At 40.6% G+C, this 20,484-nt stretch overlaps 2 protein-coding genes across 2 annotated transcripts in view; one reads left to right on the top strand and one right to left on the bottom strand.

Annotated features, from left to right (window-relative positions):
• The first annotated feature begins 4,014 nt into the window (after positions 1–4,014).
• LOC5519544 (histamine H2 receptor) lies at positions 4,015–10,652 on the top strand. Its single transcript, XM_032364287.2, has 2 exons — positions 4,015–4,861; positions 8,183–10,652. The coding sequence occupies exon 2, from the start codon at positions 8,943–8,945 to the stop codon at positions 9,918–9,920; it is 978 nt and encodes a 325-aa protein (XP_032220178.1). The 5' UTR covers positions 4,015–4,861; positions 8,183–8,942; the 3' UTR covers positions 9,921–10,652.
• The window catches only part of LOC116603342 (5-oxoprolinase), a 47,578-nt gene continuing 37,130 nt past the window's right edge, over positions 10,037–20,484 (bottom strand). The window contains exons 35-38 of the mRNA XM_048720696.1: positions 18,727–18,809; positions 12,375–12,535; positions 11,547–11,644; positions 10,037–11,405 (exon numbers count right to left, since the gene is read on the bottom strand). Coding sequence (XP_048576653.1) covers positions 11,238–11,405; positions 11,547–11,644; positions 12,375–12,535; positions 18,727–18,809 — 510 coding nt within the window. The 3' untranslated portion in view covers positions 10,037–11,237. The remainder of the gene's footprint in view (positions 11,406–11,546; positions 11,645–12,374; positions 12,536–18,726; positions 18,810–20,484) is intronic.

Below are 20,484 nucleotides of genomic sequence, written 5' to 3'. Positions count from 1 at the left end.
AATATAACTGCTGTAGTTATATAACGAGAAGACAAACAAAACAAGGATCAGCTGCTGATCAGAGGCAGAATGGCTTCCTCTGATCAATCGATAATAAACCGCCCCAAGGTGAATCTAATCAATCATTATTCGGGATCGTGGTCGACTTCTCAGCGAATCATGAAAGAATCTGGAAAGTTGTCCCCTAGGGATTTTTTAGATTGTCAAAGTCCTTTCCTTCTCTTCCGGGAAATCATTTCTTTTCTCCGAGATTAGTATCCACATTTCTCCAAGATAAGACTCCACCTGTGTGTTCCACTCATGCTAGACTTCTCCCCACAAAACGCACCTCGTTGTTTCTACGCGATTTTTTTCAATTCTTTTCTCACCAGATCAAATATCAAATGGTCGGTCTCATTTTTCTGTGTGTGGACCTTGTTTACCGACCTGTGTCAGATACCAAATGTTCGGTCCCTATTTTAATGATTTTGACATCGCGTGTCAAATCCAATTGCATTTTGTACATTCAAAATACTACTAATCCAATTCAACACAACACTGGATCCCGCGGTTACCTGTATGAAAAATGGCCCCACAACTAACAAAAACACGATTGGACATTGGGAACTGCGAATTGAGTTCGACAATCGAAAAAAAATCGACACAACGATTTATCTATAAATACATCACTAAGCCTAAATAGATCGGATCCGCCTGTAAGAAATCTGTATAGCGATCGAGCGTTTGCTGTGTCTGTACCACGACTTTGGAAAAAACTTTCTCTAAGGTTACATAGAATAAACACACTTTTGTCGAATAGCTTTTGGGCATCATGTCCTGGAGGGTACGCTATTTAACAAATAGATTTAATTTTTCCGTGCGTCTGTTCTCTGATAGATGCAAAGATGACGTCACAACGTGTCATAACAAAAAAGACGCAGTCAAGCCAATCAGAGCGCGCGATTTACGAGTGTCGTTGTATAAAAAAGTTTGTCCTATGTGATAGGCCTGTGACGTTATCTGGATTTAAATCAATGTTTAGGTCAATTAACTCTCAGTATCTTTTTACTCGATCTATGATAGTATAACCATCATCGTTGACGTTTAATGGAACCCATAGCCTGCTTGCAGGCGTTTACCCGGAGTTTTTTTTTTTTTTTTTTTTTGCTTTGTTTTCTCGGTGTTTTCGCTATGCGCCGAGCCGTGGCCGCCATCTTGTTTTGTTCTGGCCGCGCGAAAGCTGGAACGAGCGCAAAGCGCGTGGGGGAAGGAGCGCGGCCAAAAGCAAGATGGCGACCACGACTTAACGTGGAAAAAAACACCGGGTAAACGCCTGCAAACAGGCTATGGCACCGACACAATGCGTGTTTAGGCTGCAGGGTCGCGTTTAGTGCAAGGCCAAACAACACAAAACAAGTAATGTTCTTTCTTTTCATAGTGAAACCTTTCACTTCCACTTTTGTAGAATAATAAAAGTCGCTGTTGTTTGCCACAACAGCCACCAAACGCAATAACCAATAGAATATATTTACTTCTATGCATACGGACGCTATTTGCGTTTACGTTTACCTTTTAAAAACGCGTAGGTAGTATATCCTTTAAATTAGCCATCTGATTATTCAATAGATTTACGATAGGATTAGGTAATAATGATTTTTGTTTTACTCTGTTTTACTCTGTTTTACTATTTAGATAATTATTGTTCAGCCAAAAAGGAAAATATTACGATATGTTTTTACTGAAATTGGGGAGAAAAATAGGGGAAGACTTTCTCGGCCAGGAGCGACACGTCAGAGACTCCTATATTGCGCATGGTGACATAGTTCTGTCGTCAAATCACAAGTGTTCACAAGTACAACTACTCAATTACTTTATTGAGATGCTATCTCTTTGGCTATCTCTTTCACCAAGTACCACTCATTTACTTTATTGAGATGCTATCTCTTTGGCAGGCACGTACATAGACCGAAACAGGCCCGTACCCAGGAATTTACTTGGGGGGGGGGGGGGGGGGGGGGGGATGCGAAACCCGAAAAAGTGGACCTAATTTTTTCGGGGGTGGGGGGAGAGGAGTGAGTTCTCTAATAAAAATCTGACTACCCCCGCATAAAACAAAAAGGTATTTTTCATGCCTTTTCAGTATCTCCACGGGACGTTTATTTTGTCGGATTTGGTTACATACCAGAGTGATCTAGCTTATGCTTTGCTACAAATAGCACGCGGCTATTGAGAACCGAAAGTGGACCTTCGGCCGTTGTGTGGGAGGGTGCGTTCGCTCCCTTGCACACCCCCCCCCCCCCCCCCCCCCCCCGGTTACGGGCCTGCGAAACTTAAGCCCAACATACAGCCCATTGACTCCTGGCTATTTTTAGCTGATCTGAAAACAGATACCTCCCCCCCCCTATTTTGAGTTTTATTCAGCCTGTCAAAGTCAAACACCGCTTTTCCTAGTCCGTTGTATCCTAGCTTTCCAACAGTGCTTTGCGGTACCAATTTTAATCCCTCGTCGCTGTGCTAATGCGAGCACAAATTGATGGTTGCTTGTATTTTTCATCAAAAATACAGCTATGAGCTATAAGGAGAGTGTCCTAGGACATCATGAAGTCTATTAGGCATAATTGAGTGCTGTGCTTATGGATATTTGCAAGCAAAGGTGGATTCATTGTGATTTTTTTCTTGTTTGGCTCTCCTAAATGCTCTTTTTTGAAACCAAATTGATTCCAAAACGGATTACACTGCTATTCTGGGTCTGTATGACCTGGAATTGATTTGGTTTGCTTTGGGGGGAAAATACTTATAAAAAAAACCGTCTGACTTTGGGTAGAGGAGTGTTGACTGGCCCTTCCCTCGTGAATTTTTTTCCGGATCTTCCAGAATACTTTGCAATCCCTAATGGCATCCAAGTGGTTTCACAAGTTTTCAAGGAGTGAACATTGTGTCTTGAGGCCATGGAAATGGACCTTGAGGATCAAAATTAAGGTATCTGTTTCTTGGGCTGTGTTTGCTGACCTCTCTCCCTTGAGTTCACGATTTAATAACTGCATATTTTACCATAGCTTCAATTTCTACCAGGTTATTGTGGAAAATCATCTTAGCTTGGATTGATTTCGCTGTATTTACTCGTGTTTCCATTTGCAACCCGAAGAGACCCGAGACACGTGAGACTCGAGATAAGAATTATGTCCTGACTCCTGACTGCTTTAGACACATACAGCTTACTTCAAGACACAATCAAATGTGCCCTGGACACTCATGAATGGACTCGAGGTATTTACCTTGATTGCTTAATCTATTTTGAAGTGGAAGTAGTTTGAAACAATTGATGGAAATCGTTTCCTAATCGCTTTGTTGATAAATGAATCCCAAAGAATAGGCTACTAGATCGGACACTTGACCGGCTACCCATAAAAAGAATTTTGTTTTGTTACTATAAAATATTTTGATCTCTCATTAAATGACATATTATTTTAACCATGTCGATTTTAATAAAGTACAGCATAGGTGTAACTTATACTTATACAAGTTCCATCAGTATATCGAGCAGTTTTCATCAATAAGCGTAAAAAGTCTTGTACTAGAGAAGTTAAAAGCCTGCTGCTTTGGCCTTGGTATATATTTAGAGGTAAACATGACAGTAGTCATGTGTAGTGTAAGATATGTAAATCGATTAAAATTATTTTGGTACTTTGGTGCTCATCTTTTTGGTATTTTGCTGCTTCCTTTAGATAAATTTTTATTATTTCCCTTAAAATCTTTATCCCTTATTGAATGTCATTTTATTTTTATTTTCAATAAAATCTAGAGAATTGTTTGAGCTTTGTATGTGTTGTTGATCTTGAAAATATGTATATGTTCTAATTTAAATCAAGTCTGGATATTCTATAGCCCTCTCATTTGACTTCAAAATAAATAAATGTTGTTTACTTAGCACCTACATAAATTAAATATTAAAATTTCATATTTATAAATTATATTTTATTAAAATATAATTTCAATAAAATTATATTGTTAATAATACAATATGACTCACTTTGGGCGTTAAAAAAATTCACCCCTAAGTGATAGCACATTATGGGTGGTAAACCAAATAAAGTTTTAACAACTTTAATACACATTCTCAGCTTTCCTTGATTTTCTTTTGGTGCTAGTCTGCTGAGGAGATATTTTTTGTAAGATTTTTAGACCATAAAAAATAGGACAATCAGCCCCATCTACTTTAATGGAGCACACTTCGAGTCCACCGCCACCTCAAAAGATGATGCATCCTACCTTTCTTGCCCCAATCAGTGTTGTGATATGGCATTTACAATAAAAACCAAGATTATATTTATAGTTTTATTATATCCAAAGTGGGTAGGAAAATCTTTGTCATACATGTCACAACACAGTGCTCAAACAAGTTACAGATCTCAGGTATCCCAGTCAACCCTGCGCGCAGGGTCTAGTTGTCTATAAAGGAGATAACTTTCAAGTGGGCGTAGCAAGATTAATGTAGGCGAACATTCTCGAACAATATATCTCCATACATATATTTCGTAATTTGATTCCATATGGGCTATCACTGTCTCAAATACAACAAAGAAGAAAATTCGCAAGATACCAGACACTTTACTCAACCGACTTCCCCCTTTTCAGAGTCTTCTAGTCTAAATTACCCAGAATACCCTGAACATTACCTTTGCACATGCGCACGTGATCGATCACGTGACTTCAACATCGAATAGATTCGACTGCTGATTATGGGAGAGATATGCACGGTAAAATAAACGCAAGAACACCAAACAGAGAAAACAGAGAAGTGGCATAAAATGCAATTCCGTAAGCAAGCTAGAAGCTAGAGGATTTATGTTTTCTCTTATGCCTAAATTCGATGAAAGTTGAAGTAAGTATGATTTCATTTTTTTTTTATAGTTCAACTCAAAGATGAAAAAAACGTATTCTATCGTGATTTTATTTCAATTGCAGTGCGGTTAACTATACATTTCTGTTGGTCGAGATATTTTATTTACCGTGAACTGTATTTAATTCCCAAAAAAGAATTGAGTGCCTTGTTTATTTAAAATAAAATTCAATGGGTGGCCGCTATTACAGAGAGATAAGAAAATGGAGTCAATTTAAAAGTTTTCAGATGAACCTTAAAGTATACGCAGCTAATTGATTTGAGCCACCAATTTTTAGAAAAGTGTAATTAGCAAACATCAACGTGTCTTGATTCACTACCAACTCAAATCGATTAATTTAACAATCAAAAGCACCTTCTGTGCCGGATATCAGAATAAGCTTTGTAGGGTTGAATTCTTTACTTTTTTTACCTTTGTGAGCGCTAAGAAAAAGGCAACCGACAAATAGCTAGTAAAACAAAATATCTGCCCTGCATGGAAGGTAATGCTGGCACTTTTCACAAGTAAATTCCAACAATTTAGAAGACTGTCGGCCTGTATAGTCGAATAGCGATAGAACTAAGGCTTAATCAGAAAAACGAAGGAAGAGTTTCCTAAATTTGCGAAAGGGACCGAGGTGGTGCGTTTCTTTCGAGGTAAGAATTCTTCCTCCGTGCTGCTTTAAATAAATACCTTTATCATGCTTCAATCTTCTAAGTTTTCGTTTTTTTTTCTCACGAATTGAACGGATTTTGGGAATTAAAGACCCCTTAAATATGGGGGTACTTTTTGTTAAAAGTTAAAATATCATAAGAGTCGAAATTTTATTTTATACCTAAATTTAAGTTTCATAAAATAGTTTTCATTCAATGTGAAGATTAAACGCAAATTTTCAAGAGATTTCAAATTTGACACTTGAACTCCAGCACCCACTTTAGATTTAACATGAGAGCTAGTCACTTGAACAAGGCTTTTTCACATCAAGACCAATAAGACAAAATTCCAAAATCTTTCATCATTAAATTTAAAGGTGTCTTAGAATTGCATTGCTACCGCTTCGAACTCTATCAATGAACAGAAAGAGCTCGATTACGTAAAATGAAATACTCAGATCAAGGAGTTTTCTTTTCTGAATCGCAGTGGCTATATGCCCGACAGTCGGGAAAGGTCCTCAATGGACTAAATGCCCGACAGTTTTATATTTATTCAAATAACCTATAAGTTGTCGACCTAGTGAGTTCAAAGTATTCTATATTTGTTGAAAAAGGGCAATTAAATCTGAATTTTGTTGTCGGTAATGAATGTTTTCTGTTTAAGGTGTACACTTAAAAATCGTAATTTTAGTGCCATTTAAGAATTTTTCTACAATATGCTGCTAAATGTCGCCAGTTCTCAATTTGCTAAAATATCATAGTAAATTGTCAAACTTGCGAGCTCAAGGTATTCCATATCAGTTTAGAAATTGCAAGCAAATCTGAATTGAGCTTTTTTTTTAGTTGAATATTTTTTCTTGCTTGTATACACTCTTAACACCTTTCTCGACTGTTTTATTGTAGCAGATAAAATTGACACTAGTGATACTAAAATAGCGATTTTATGGTGTATACAAGCAAGAAAAAACTTTCAATACCGACAACAAAGCTCAATTAAGATTTGCTTGCCTTTCTAAACAAATATAGAATTCTTTGAACTTACTAGGTCGACAATTTACTGGGTTAATTGAAAAAATTGGAAACTGTCGGGCATTTAGTCCACCGAGGACCTCTCCCGACAGTCGGGCATATAGCCACTGCGTTTTTTAATAGTTCTCTTCTGATCAACAACAACAACAAAAAAAAAAACAGAATACCGCACGACACTTTGTGGGAGATAATAAAACGCTACTCAAAAGCACAGCTCGTTATGGTAATACACTATTTTCACATTAAAGAGATTTGAAGGCGAGGAAGTGCACATAATTAAATAAAGCGCTTTTCATTCATCCAACCTCTATTATTAAATGTCACCAGCTTCCTTAAAACATTTTAGCTAGCTCCTGTATGGATCTTCGTTTGTTATAAATCCATTTTTTCTTTTTAATCTCGAAAACACAGCGAATAAAACGCATGTTATTGCTCTTTAGTAATGTTTTCCTGTTGCGATGAGTTTTTACAAGAGAGCATAACATATCTTATGCTCTCTTGGTTTTTATGAAATGCTATATGCGGCTGTTGTGATCTTGATGATAAATAAAAATTTTGGCCAAAATGAATGGGCTAGGGAGCTCAAGAAAACAGCATTTTACTGAGATACCAAAGATTTCTTTAGAGCCAAAATTGTCAGAAAAAAGGTACCTAATTTGGTATTTTGATAATTGTCAAAATGTTTTCTAATTTCACTAACTTGATGTAGCCTGAGGGTCTTAGATTTCTGTCTGTAGTTTTTATTGTAATAGATTTGTAAGTTGTAAAGGCGTCAATTCATCAAAAAACAAGTGTCAACTATCACTAAAGGCCCGAATATTGTGCTCCTGCTATCGGGGCATGTTCAGTGAACTAGTTTCCGTAGAAGCTTCGATGAATCTGTTGGCAGGTGCGGAGCCAAAACTACTGCTGTTTAGAGAAAGAAAGAGAGATAATGAAGTCACGTAATGCTTCCCACGGGGAGGGGGTTGGGGGCGATAAGGCTTGTTTTGATGCCTTCAATAACCCCAGGGGTCGGGGGTCGGGGTAGAACAGGCTTGTCATAAAATTACCACTGTTTAGAGGAAGATTGATGAAGTCACGTGATGCTTTTCATGTTTCAAGGGGGGGAGAGGGGGTCACATGCATCCTGGCCTTTAGTGCCTGGCGTTCTGTTTGGGGCCCCTGTGTTCGCCATGAGGCAAGCGGGAGCTGGAAAGAATCTGTGGAGTCAAAACTCATCCCAGAGGACACCCAATCAGAGGCCCATCTAAGAACGTGTGGCTAGGCTGGACAGCTTGATATGGTTGTTCGGTTTCCCTCCATAAGCTATGTTCCGTGACCAGACACGTGTCTATGGCGGCGCCATATATTGCGCCTAAATATGTGCCTAGAACACGGCTAGGCCACGTTTCCTAGTGCGCCCTCGTAATCTAGCAAGGCCCAGCTGCGAGGTGGCAGCTTTTCAGCAGACTTTTCAACCAGTTCTGCCTGATTGGCTAACTTTCCAAAAACTTGTATTGGTGGCCATGGTAACACGCGTCACAGGGTAAACTTCAGCTTGGGGCAAACAGCATTTATATATAGATATATATCAAAAAGCTTCCTTGATAAGCGATTAAGTGCTAAAGATCTCTTTATGCCCTCTATTCAACTTTCAAGGTTCTCAACGACTACAAATGACAAGCCGTTAGACTCTTACAGCAAAAGGAGGGAGAACAGACAAAAGACGGAAAGAAGAACAGAATCAACAAAACACCACTAGTTCTAGCTAAACTCTTACCTCAAAAGAAAGGAGAACAGTCAATAATAATATGCCCTCTATTCAATTTTCGAGGTTATCAACGACTACAGATAACAAGCCGCTATAGACTCTTACATCAAAAGAAAGGAGAACAGACAATAAGACGGGTAGAAGAAAAGAATCAACAAGACGCCACTAGTTCTAGCTAAACTCTTACAGCAAAAGAAAGGAGAACAGTCAATAAGACGGGAAGAAGAACAGAATCAACAAGACGCCAGTCTTGGTTAACAGTGCATTTGAAAAATGGAACATATTGCATGTAGGAAACAGGAAAAGATCAAACGACGGGTTGAGATTGGTTATCGAGGAGTATAAAGCGTTAGTGAAAAGTGCTCCATACAAGCACTCAAGAAACACCGCGGGGCATAAGACCAGACCAAGGAAAAATCATCGAGTTGTTTTCACCTTAAAAAGTGTTATTTCTGACACAGTGTTTTCATCAAAGTCTGGCATAGGGCTGTGGTACAAGTCTATCATCATCTAGTTGCCACTACAGGACAAAGAGAGCGATTTTTATACGGTGCTATCGTTTTTACCCTCTAGTTTCCATCTTTGAAAGAGGGAGTGGCTTTATTAACGACGAAATAAACGCCTCAAGAAACTGAATCTCAAAGAAGCATGCCTAACATCACATGCGCAATAGCGGCCAACGCCACTGACCACCTGAACGTGGACGTGCTCATAGCATCTCTCGTTCTCCCAATCGGTGGCTTCGTCGTTGTTAGCTGCGTGGCTTTCTTGGCGGTCATTCAACGCAATGCACGACTACAAACACCAGCGAACTTAATCCTCTGCAGTCTAACAGTCAGCGATCTGCTTGTAGGCGTGGTCAGCGTCCCTATGTTCTCGGCTTTTCTTTTCCTGAAGGCGTCTCACCCTGACGCATGCGCGTTTTCACGCCTGTTTGACGTCACGAGGTACAGCATGTATGTCAGTGCGGGCGGCTCACTCGTGCAGATTTCAGTCTTCAGCTGGGACCGCTGGGAGGCTTTATCGCAGCCGCTCAAATACAAAACAAAGGTAACCCGTCGGAAGGTATTAACTGTGAGCGGTGCATGCTGGGTAGTTTGGATCATGTGGCTGAGCGTGATTCTGTACGGGATGTCAAACCGCATGCGTGAGATATGCACCGCTGTCACGTGCTGCGTCCTCGTACTCACCCCAGTCTTTTTCCATTGTGCGCTGGTTTTAACAATCCGAGCGGAGTTTAGAAAAATGACCATGATTCCCATACAGCGTTACGTGACCGCTGCGTTACTCAAAGAACGCCGCATCACCGTCACATTGCGTTACATCATAGGAGCATTTCTAGCTTGCTTACTTCCGGTTATGTTTATTTGGATCGCGTATATAGCTGGCGTGACTTCACTCAAGCGTCACGCCTTTCCATGGGCTGTCACGCTCACGTTTTTCAACTCGTGTTTGAATCCTGTGATTTATTTTTGGCGTATTCCTGGTATGCGTAGCGCCGCTCTACGCCTGTTTTGTTGTTGGTGTGTGAATGAAAGGAAGAGTCGGGGGGAGCCTGGGTCTAGAAAACAAGGGTTTGCGACTGGTAGGGCTGCTATGGCGACACGCTACGATACTAAATTATAAAAAAAACACTTTTGTATTTCGATTAAGCTTGATTAATAAGGATATTAGTTAAGAAAAATACCGTCATATTTTCTCATTCTCTTACATCTACAAGGCTAAAAAAATCACATTGAAGATATTCGTAAAAACATGTATTTATAAACCAATTGACGTACCCATATTAGACAGTATTGCTAAAAACTCATTAATTTTATCTTGTATCTACAACAAACCTAGGGTTCCTTCTCTTTTTTCTAACCACGCCTCAAACTCCGCTCGGGTTGAGTCACAAAAAAGCCTGGTTAAAATTGCCCTTTCTACTTTAGGTCATTCTGCGTTAATGTAGCTTAGTGTTTTAACGGGGTTCCCACGATTTCAGACTTTTAATTACCTTTTAATATTATAAAAAAAAAACATTCATTCGTAAAACTATTATCTTTTCTTTTCATAACATTTAATGACTTCGGGTTTTTTATTTTTTTGTTTTATTTTTTTTTCCATGACTTTCCAGGCCTAGGAAAAAAGTTCTCTAAATTCCATGACTTTCTAGGATTTTATGGACCCGTGGGAACCCTATAAGGTACAAATCGTCATTACGAAAATTGTTGAGAATTGACACAAAAAAGCTAATAATTTTGTCATTTTGGCGAATTGCGTGACGCGGGCCCCATATGGAACTCATATCTAGTATTGTATTTGAATGTATCGTATTCAATTGCTATAAGTTTGACCTAATAAAGATGTGAAAAACCATCGTTTGTCCCTCCGTTCCATGTACATCCATTTCAAGTGCAACATTTAAGTGTTAGTGATTTCTTATCCTCCAGCCCTTGTTTACTCAAGTAATCGTAATCCCCTTCAACGTTTATTATCTACTCTATAAATTCTTCCTGTAATTCTATAATTGTATAATAAATGATATGATATGCTATGAAAATCCTACAGTGCTTTGAACCCACCTATCTACTAATCATGGTAATTTTGCTTTAAAAAAAGTTGGTAAAATAAGTAAAAATATTCTCAAGAAACTTTTTTTACACGCATCGTTTTTCGAGTGACAAAAAGCACTCGCGCCGTTTTAGTTGCTCAAACTTCTTAATCGCATGACTGTGTGTCACGTAACGATCACATTGCGTTACATGTAACACTTCCCATCTGCGTGACACATACGCTTTCCTCATTGGGACTGCAGTACCTGTAGATCACGTGACAGGGCGTCCAGTTATGGTGTCCCCGTTACGCTACGTTTCATAACGATTGCGTGACATTCGTGCCATCATTATCATATTAACAGTACCGGTGGATTGCGTGACTGTACTCGGTCATTCTGTGACGGCGTTACGCTGAACACTGCATAAGCTTGTAGTCGTGGAGCGATCCTCTTTCTTCGTAAAGCTGGGTTGGGTGCTGTCGCTTTCTCTTCAGGGGTCTCCCCTCTTCATCACCCTGCATGCCATCTTGAGATCCGTACCCCCCACCCCCTGGGGTTTGAATCCTGAACACATCCTATTATCAAATGTACAGATATATTCATATTAATACATACATAAAAAAAAATATGATCAAGCCGAAAATTTCAAACACTAGACTAGTGACAGACAAAGAAGTCAGGTTAGGAGAATTTGGAATTCAGGCCGTTCTTCTTACCCCTGGTTCTACATTTATGCACGTTTTCCCGCCTAAATTGATTGGATCGCGCCCGGAACGGATGAGCAAGTTGAGCCCGCGAGCACCTGGCAGACCACCTAGAAAGAGAGTGCTAGAGGTTAGTGACATTTCCACAAGGGAGAGACAGTAATAGTTAATGGTCGATCTATCACGGATAACGTCGACGATGACTGTTCAAGCGAGTGCCTAAATAGCCAATACCCCCCTAAGGTATTCACCCCGCCCTCCCCTCCCTACTACCTCATACCTCATAAGTTATCTTGAAGACTGTGTGGTTAAAATTAGCCAATAACCCCTTAGGTATTCACCACGCCCTCCCCTCCTAACTACCCCATACCTCATAACTTATCTTTAAGACTGTATGGTTAAAACTCGTGAGTTTTCGTCAGCATAAAGTGTTAAAGCCGCATCGTCACCAGTTTACTTCCGGTGGTCCGACGGAAACCTCAACCGTTTAAAAACAAAATAGAATCCATCAGCTTTTAATAATCAGTCACATTATCAAAGAAACTTCCAATAGACACACTGCTTTCGTACTTTGTAATATTTTTCGCGTTCCCGTTAAAATCCATCGAAGATTGTTACGTAATCGACCCGAAGTAAACTGGTGACACTTTTGCCCCCCCCCCCCCCCCCCACCCCCCACCCCCGCCTCATTCCTCAGAGCTCACCTTCGGGACCGTAAACCAAACGTATGAAATTTGGGTCTTTCGAGCTAAAGAGCAGCCCCCGAACATTACCGTCCCCTCCCATGTGATATCACCCCACCCCTCCCCCCTTTATTTGTAGTCATCCCCCAGGACTCACCCTCGAGACCGTATGGTTGGAATGCGCGCCTTTCCGTTAGTACGGAGAGTGTTATATGCCTCCTAAAGAGCAGCTCACGAACAATCCCGTCCCCTCCCCTGTGCAGACCGAGACCGCCCGTCCCTGGGTTCAGATGGAAACGTCGTAGGACTATGGGATACCTGTGTAGATTGAGAATATCGTTAGACAAAATCTCGAGGTTATCAGCCAACAACTGTTCCGCATAGAAGGTTTGATACCAGAAGAAGGTCAGAGGGTTCAGATAACCTCCCCATCCCATCCCATCCCATCCCTCTAAAACTGGTAGGTCCGACTGAATAAAGAATGTATTACAGGTAGGAGAAAACTAAATTAATTCCCTCTCTCTTCGCTCAAAATTATGGTTATGGATCGCTAGCGTGTAAGAGCGAGTCTGGACGAGTTTTTGTAGACATCGTGTGTTAACTTTATCTTTAAATAAAATAATTGCCCCTAGCTAGCTAATGGGTGGTTTGCGACAAAGGTACCACGATGGACGAAGACACGAATAAATTAATGAATGAATGAATGAACGAACGAACGAACGAACGAATGAATGAATGAATGAATAGATTCATGGGCCTTTTTGTAACCGAGTCGTGTTCCTTTTTGTAACTTTGTTCCTTTTTGTAACCAAGGTTTGGTTACGAAAGGGAACAGTGCTCCTTTTTGTAACATAGGCCAAGTTACAAAAAGGAGCATATGTTCCTTTTTGTAACCATGTGCTCCCTTTTGTAACATTTGTGATCCTTTTTGTAACCTAAGCCAAGTTACAAAAAGGAGCACATGTTCCCTTTCGTAACTTTGGGTGTTCCTTTTGGTAACCTTAGAAAATAGGGCTAAATTCAGAAACTGAATTCTACAGTAAATATCCAAACCCTATTTAAACGACAAATAAAACATTTTATTCTTATCTCCTACATTGTATAAGTACATATTAGTGTAACAATAAGTTGTAGAATAAGATTGATAATGTCGGTGCTCCATCATTGATATCATCAATAATACGCATGCGTAGTAACGCTCTTCATCAATAATACGCAGCCAGTGACATCCTTGCTTCTATTTAATTCGCTGAATTTGTTTTTATTTAATGATATACACCGATACACATTTTTGTCGATTCATGAGCGTTTTAAACACTAAAATATTAAGGTTTACATCCCACATTGAGGGGAGCATGTAATTAAACAAGCAAGGCTCAATCGATAACGTCTTCCTCTCATTTTGAAGTCCAGACGACGTTTAAAGGTAAGTACCGCGTTTGCTTTCTTTACGGTGCCCCAACACCATGCGGATGAAATGCTCTGGATATTTGTATGGGAGCCCCCCATAGCTCACTAGAATATCCAGTAACACATGTGAGGGGCAATAGGGCGATTTAGGCCCTAAAAAGGGACGCCTGTTGCGCAGGTTATGATTACTATGTTCTGTTTCTATCATAAGATGGCTAGCTGTGACCCAGTCAAAATGGAGAAATCATATAAAAGACAGAAACATCGCTGTCCAGTGCCTGCCTGTCAGAAAGAAGTGATTCACCTCCCTCGCCATTTGATAACAGTGCACAAATGGAGCCGCGAAAAGGCATTAGAGGCACTGTCTGTGTTCGACCTTAGGGCAAAAAGAACGAAGTCAGAGGCTGTCCCAGAGCAAAGAGCCAAGCGGACTTACAAACGTCGGGTTTGTTCGTTCCCAGGGTGCAACCTGATCGTGCGAAGGTTGCACAACCACCTGAATGCAAAACATAAGTTAAGTCGACACGACGAGAGATACAAACAGCTATTGAAAGAATCGCGATGGGAAGAGATAGGCGAAGATTTCCAGGAAGAGTGTGTAGTAGAGATCTCCTCTGACACCGAGTCCGAGCCCGAGCAAGAGCCCGATCCCCAGAGCCAGAGCCAAAGCAAGGGTAAGGGCCAAAGCCAAAGCAAGAGCAGTCAATCCAGTACAATGTCATCTAATGAAGAAGAAATGTGCCTCCAGGAAATCCATAGAAAATCCGAAAAAGCAAAAGCTATAATGAGAGGAGGTCAAGTAGATCAACACAAATACAGCTCAAGTGATGACGATAGTGATGAAGTTATCCCTTCGTCGCCGATTGGAAAGAAGAGGAGCATCTTTCTTAAGCGCGCGCTAGCCGATATTCACACCGACACTCCAAAGGTTGTCAAGAAGAGAACAACTGGGGGATTGGCAGGAGAACAATCTTCACCGACACTATGGAAAGCAACTGCAGCAGGCAATAGCAAGGAAAAGGATGACTTATCAACGTCGAGCCCAGCAGAGGAGATAGAAGACAAAGACTACGAGCCAGATGGCGAAGATGAGGATGAAAACGAAGATAATGAAGGTTGTGGTAATGATGATGAGGATAATGATATCGATGTTACCGATGAAGAAGATGAATTGATGATGAAGGCAGAAACGCTGATGAAAGATGATGAAGGCAGAAACGATGACACAGATAAGATATTGGACGCATTTTTACAATGGCTTCAAGGTATCGATGGAGGTAGAAGAGAGTTGCGTACCGCTAAGCAATATGTTGCACAGGTTCACGCAATCATCAAGGATGTAGATCCAGATGAGCTGCGCATCGACAGCATCCTGAATAAGAAGCATCTTCGAGACAAATGGTTACAGAAATTGGAACGTAACAGGAAGCCAGGGACCTGCAAGGCATATTTAGGTTCATTATCAAGATTTCTCCGTTTCCTTGTTGTGGAAAAGTTAGAAGACCTAAAGCTAACAGAAGAGCATGTGACGAAGGTCAGAGTGCAAGTCCAAGAGTGGTCGGCTTCCTTTAAGAAGCCGTTCAAAGAAAGAAGATGGGAGAAGCATCAAGAAGAACTAGAGAAACTCATAACCCCGGAGGACGTCCAGAAGTTTTCTAAGTCGGCTCCAGTAAGAGCGGCAATCTCGACACTGGGAAGATACATGGAAAAGGAAGGGTCCCCGGGTCAGACAGACTTTTGTACTGTCAGAGACCATCTCATCACTCGCCTATGCATCGAGAATGCATGTAGAGCTGGCCCGCTCGCAAATATGACTTTGCGGGATCTAGATAGAGCCACGAAAGATGGCGATGAAATGATTGTCACCATTTTGAAGCACAAGACATCTGCCTCGGCAGGCCCAGCCCATGTAGTGCTAAGTCCCACAGTCTTCACCTGGCTAAAGGCGTATGTAAAATACATGAGAAACAAGGTCAGCGGAGCAGGAACAGATCCCGATGAGAAGGTTTTCATCAGCTTCACAGCGAGTGAGATGACATCATCCATGATATCTGCTCAACTTAATTCGTTTTGGCAAAAGGCTGTCGAGAAGATTAGAGTAAATGCAGCTTCATTCCGTAAAGCAGCTGTTTCCGTGGTCCACGAAGAGCACCAACATCTGAGGAAGGACCTAGCCGACCTCATGGGACACAATCAAAAGACCGCCGAAAAATTCTATCTCGTTAGGCAGAAGTCTAAGTCGGCTGCAAAAACCTCTCTGGCGCTCAGAAATATCATGTATGCGGAAGGGGCATCACATGTAGAAGCAAGTGAAGCCCTGCCTGTGAAGAATGGGGAAGCAGAAAAGTCTGGTCGTCACCACTGGACAGAGAAAGAAGAGGAGGCTATCCAAATGGCATTTAAGGATGCCATTGAAGAATGCAAGCTTCGGTTAGATGCCGTGAAGCAAGAAATACCCAAGCAACCCCTTCTGGCGCATATCGACGCCTTGAAGGTTTACGATAAAGTAAGGAGCTTGATGAGGAAAGAAAATACACAAGCGAGCCCTTGCCTCCCCACAGAGAAAATGTCCCAACAAGAGAAGATGGAAAGAATGTTGGGCCGGGAAGATGCTGAAGAATCATGCCTCAAGAGTAAGGGGTCTCAAGTATTTACAGATTTGCAGTCTAATCTCTGTCTGCGACTGTTTCATGATCTCCTACACAACAATAACAGGATCGAGAGAAAAGCCTTGATGGAACGAGTCATGAGAGATGACGAGGCCAAGAAAGAGTTGTCTGCGTTTACTCCACAACAACTTGCTGACAAGGTGCGTGCAGAGCGCAACAAAGCTAAGAAGTCAAAGTAGTAGAAACAATCTAATGACCACTCCAGGCATTTTCAGCCGTTTTCAGCCATTTTCGCGTTTGTAGTAAGTTCAGTTGTTAAAAATGTTTGCGCAAGAGGATCCGAAGGATTCACTAAAATTGTTGTTAATGACTTGTTTGTTCATACGGAACACAGAGACATTATTATATTTAAATGTATATAAAGGGGCGTTATTATACTTAAATGTATACACAGATACGTTATTATACTTAAATTTATACACAGAGACGTTATTATACTTAAATGTATACACAGAGATGTTATTATACTTAAATGTATACAAAGAGGCGTTATTATACTTAAATGTATACACAGAGACGTTATGAGCAGCAACCGCAAGCGACATTATTAATAAAGCTGCCCTGTAAGGCTGTAATATGTTTCTATGAGTACACCCATCTCTGAGCACTTTCAATCCATGTGTAGTTTGAGGAAAGACGAATAGCAGATTATGATTCCTTTAAGGCCAGTTTGAGTTATCCGCTTTCCTAGAGGCTGCTAAAAATTGCAAAAGTCAAGGAAATAGCGAAAACCTTATAAATTTTGATACAGCACACGAATGATGCATTTTACCCAGTCTCCAAGAATCGTCATATCTCAGTCATTTTAATTCAAAGAGCTATTAAACTCAGGAAAAGCAAATACGAATAGCATCTGACGATTCTTGTTAGGCTTGCTTGTGTTATACGTCTTTCAAGAGGCTGCAAAGAAGCTGCAAATATCGAAGCAATATAGCGGAGAATTCAAAATGTGCCTATTATCCTTGGAGATTTGACCAAAAAACTGAAACACAGAAAATGAAAATAGTAACAACTACTCTCTGAATCGAATGGTTGTCTATCCCTGCTTCAGTTTTTAGTTGTTTTACCATGATTTTAAACATAAATAAACCTAATTTTTCTGATAATTGTTACACTAAAAGAGACATGATTTTCGCGGTCGTTCCTTTTCGTAACCTGACATATATTTCAATAAAATATTATTGTGATCTCACATATATATTTCTTTGCTATGAACAAACCTATAAAACATTATCAAACCTAGAATTGCATAGAAATAAAAATCTTTTTAAATAAAATACTTTTTATCCTGCACTGGTTATAGCACCCCAAAATGTTCCTTTTTGTAACATTTAAGCATTTTCAGCGGGTCCAGGAAAAAAATCAAAAAAGCAATTTCTTCTAAGTTCTTGCTTTACTTCTTGGATATGTTCCCCGCCAATATTTGATCTCTTTTATACATGCATAAGCAAAACGATCCACCGCTTCATTGGGTATTTGTTTCAAATCTCTCGGGCCGGATAGAAACTGCCAAAATTTGAGTATTTTTGGATTCGCCTCTGAGGACAATTTCGCTCGAGTTTTCTTTATAAATCATTTATATTTAGGTGAAATGTAACCAAATTTTGAGAGAATCTTACTTAACTATCCTTCTATGCGTACAACGAGTTGAGGGGCCTCAAGCGGAAGAATTCGATCGATTTTACGCTTTTTTGTGAGGTGACTTTAACTGCGTTAAATTTGAATCTTATGATTGGCACGGGTCCCCATAAAGTCCATTGGTCTGAGCACGGTCTTGAAGCCTCGAAAATTCTACGCAAATCAAAGCAGGTTAGGAAGCTAGGAGGGGTATGCTAAAGTCCAGATAGATGATATATGCCGACGATACAGCGTGATTTCGGTTTTTCTGTATTTTTGTTGGCTGAAACCTAAAGGGTGTTCCTTTTTGTAACATTTTGCTCTTTAACTTTAAATATCATCGCCAATTTTTAAGTTGGGTTTATTTAGTTTTCACCATCCAATATCTGCTTAAAAATCTTCCTATAGATATATTCGCTATGATTTAATGATGTTCCTGATTGAAAAGGGGTCAAGTTGAAAAAATGTTACGTAAGGGAACCACGATGAATCTGTGAATGAATAGAAATAGAAAACACGAAAAAAGGAAACATGAATAAATATAACAACGACAACACTTATTATCACATTACCGAAATAGCTCGCTAGGGAGCCTTGGTTGAACATAAAATGCTACAGAAGGATTGCAAAAGACAGACTGTATGTTGTTAACTTGAGTTGTTTACTAGTCAAATAAATCAGTGAAGTCGTAGAGCGCAGCTTCTTCAAGCGAATCCTTGCATGCGACAACAGACATCGATATCGCGGACCTTCCAGTAAAGACAAGCCGATGACTTCTACAAGATGATCGGTGTGTGCGGCCTTTTTACAAACCTGTATTCTAGAATCTCTGGGTCCGTGATGCGAGTGTTAGTCATGTGTACATGGACTCCACTTCGTCCTGTCCATGTGGGACCCTTAAACAACGAAGAGAAATAAATAAATAAATAAATAATGTCGACTACACGTTCTAAAATAATGCACATAGTCAAACCACCATGGGGGACCCTTAGGAGGATACAGCGAATGAGGTCGCCACACTGATCACCATGTGCAATCATACACTGACCGCCATGTACAATCATACAGAGACCACCATGTGCAATCACACACTGACCACCATGTGAAATCACACACTCAACACCATGTGCAATCACAGACTGACCACCATGTACAATCATACACTGACCACCATGTGCAATCACAGACTGACCACCATATGCAATCATACACTGACCACCATGTGCAATCACAGACTGACCACCATGTGCAATCACACACTGACCACCATGTGCAATCACAGACTGACCGACATGTGCAATCACACACTGACCACCATGTGCAATCACAGACTGACCACCATGTACAATCATACACTGACCACCATGTGCAATCACAGACTGACCACCATGTGCAATCACACACTGACCACCATGTGCAATCACAGACTGACCGACATGTGCAATCACACACTCAACACCATGTACAATCACAGACTGACCACCATGTGCAATCACAGACTGACCGACATGTGCAATCACACACTCAACACCATGTACAATCACAGACTGACCACCATGTACAATCATACACTGACCACCATGTGAAATCACAGACTGATCACCATGTGCAATCACACACTGACCACCATGTACAATCACACACTGACCACCATGTACAATCACACACTGACCACCATGTGCAATCACACACTGACAACCATATGCAGTCACACACTGACCACCATATGCAATCATACACTGACCACCAAGTCTAATAGCACACTGACCGCCATGTGCAATCACACACTGACTACCATGTACAATCACACACTGACCACCATGTGCAACCGTACACCGACCACTATGTGAAACCGTACACCGATCACCATGTGCAATCATACACTGACCACCATGTGCAATCACACACTGACCACCATGTGCAATCACACACTGACCACCATGTGCAATCATACAGTGACCACCATGTGAAATCACACACTGACCACCATGTGCAATCACACACTGACAACCATATGCAATCATACACTGACCACCATGTGAAATCACACACTGACCGCCATGTGCAATCACACACTGACTACCATGTACAATCACACACTGACCACCATGTGCAACCGTACACCGACCACTATGTGAAACCGTACACCGATCACCATGTGCAATCACACACTGATCGTCATGTACTATAACACTGGCCGCTTGTGCAATCAACCACTGACCACCATGTACAATCATACATTGACCACCATGTACATACAATTTTTTTATCTTTCCAAATCGTTCTTTTCAGAGCTGCATGTAATAGCGTCGTCACACGTGAAATACAATGTTAGAAAAGCGAATCTGGTACGGTTTTATGACATTAATGGAATAAGTTTATCAGTCTCTTCAAAAGCTTCTCGAGCAATTTAGGTACGTTACTGTGTTTAGAGTTGACATGTTTTTAGTAAATGGTTGCTATTTATTTTTTTAAAATAAAATGTTAAAAATAATTGTTGTCCACGTGGTTGTACACTTTAACATGCTTTATTCTCTTCCCCAGTAACACGCGAAGTATAGATCATAATCT

The sequence above is a fragment of the Nematostella vectensis genome, chromosome 13 (genome assembly GCF_932526225.1).
Source record: "Nematostella vectensis chromosome 13, jaNemVect1.1, whole genome shotgun sequence".
NCBI lineage: Eukaryota > Metazoa > Cnidaria > Anthozoa > Actiniaria > Edwardsiidae > Nematostella > Nematostella vectensis.
The sequence above is the reverse complement of the archived record's forward strand: the minus strand, read 5'-3'. Positions and strand labels throughout refer to the sequence as shown.

Bases quoted from the DNA above. Each gene is read 5' to 3' on its own strand.
- LOC5519544 (XM_032364287.2), top strand. From the start codon at position 8,943: ATGCCTAACATCACATGCGCAATAGCGGCCAACGCCACTGACCACCTG.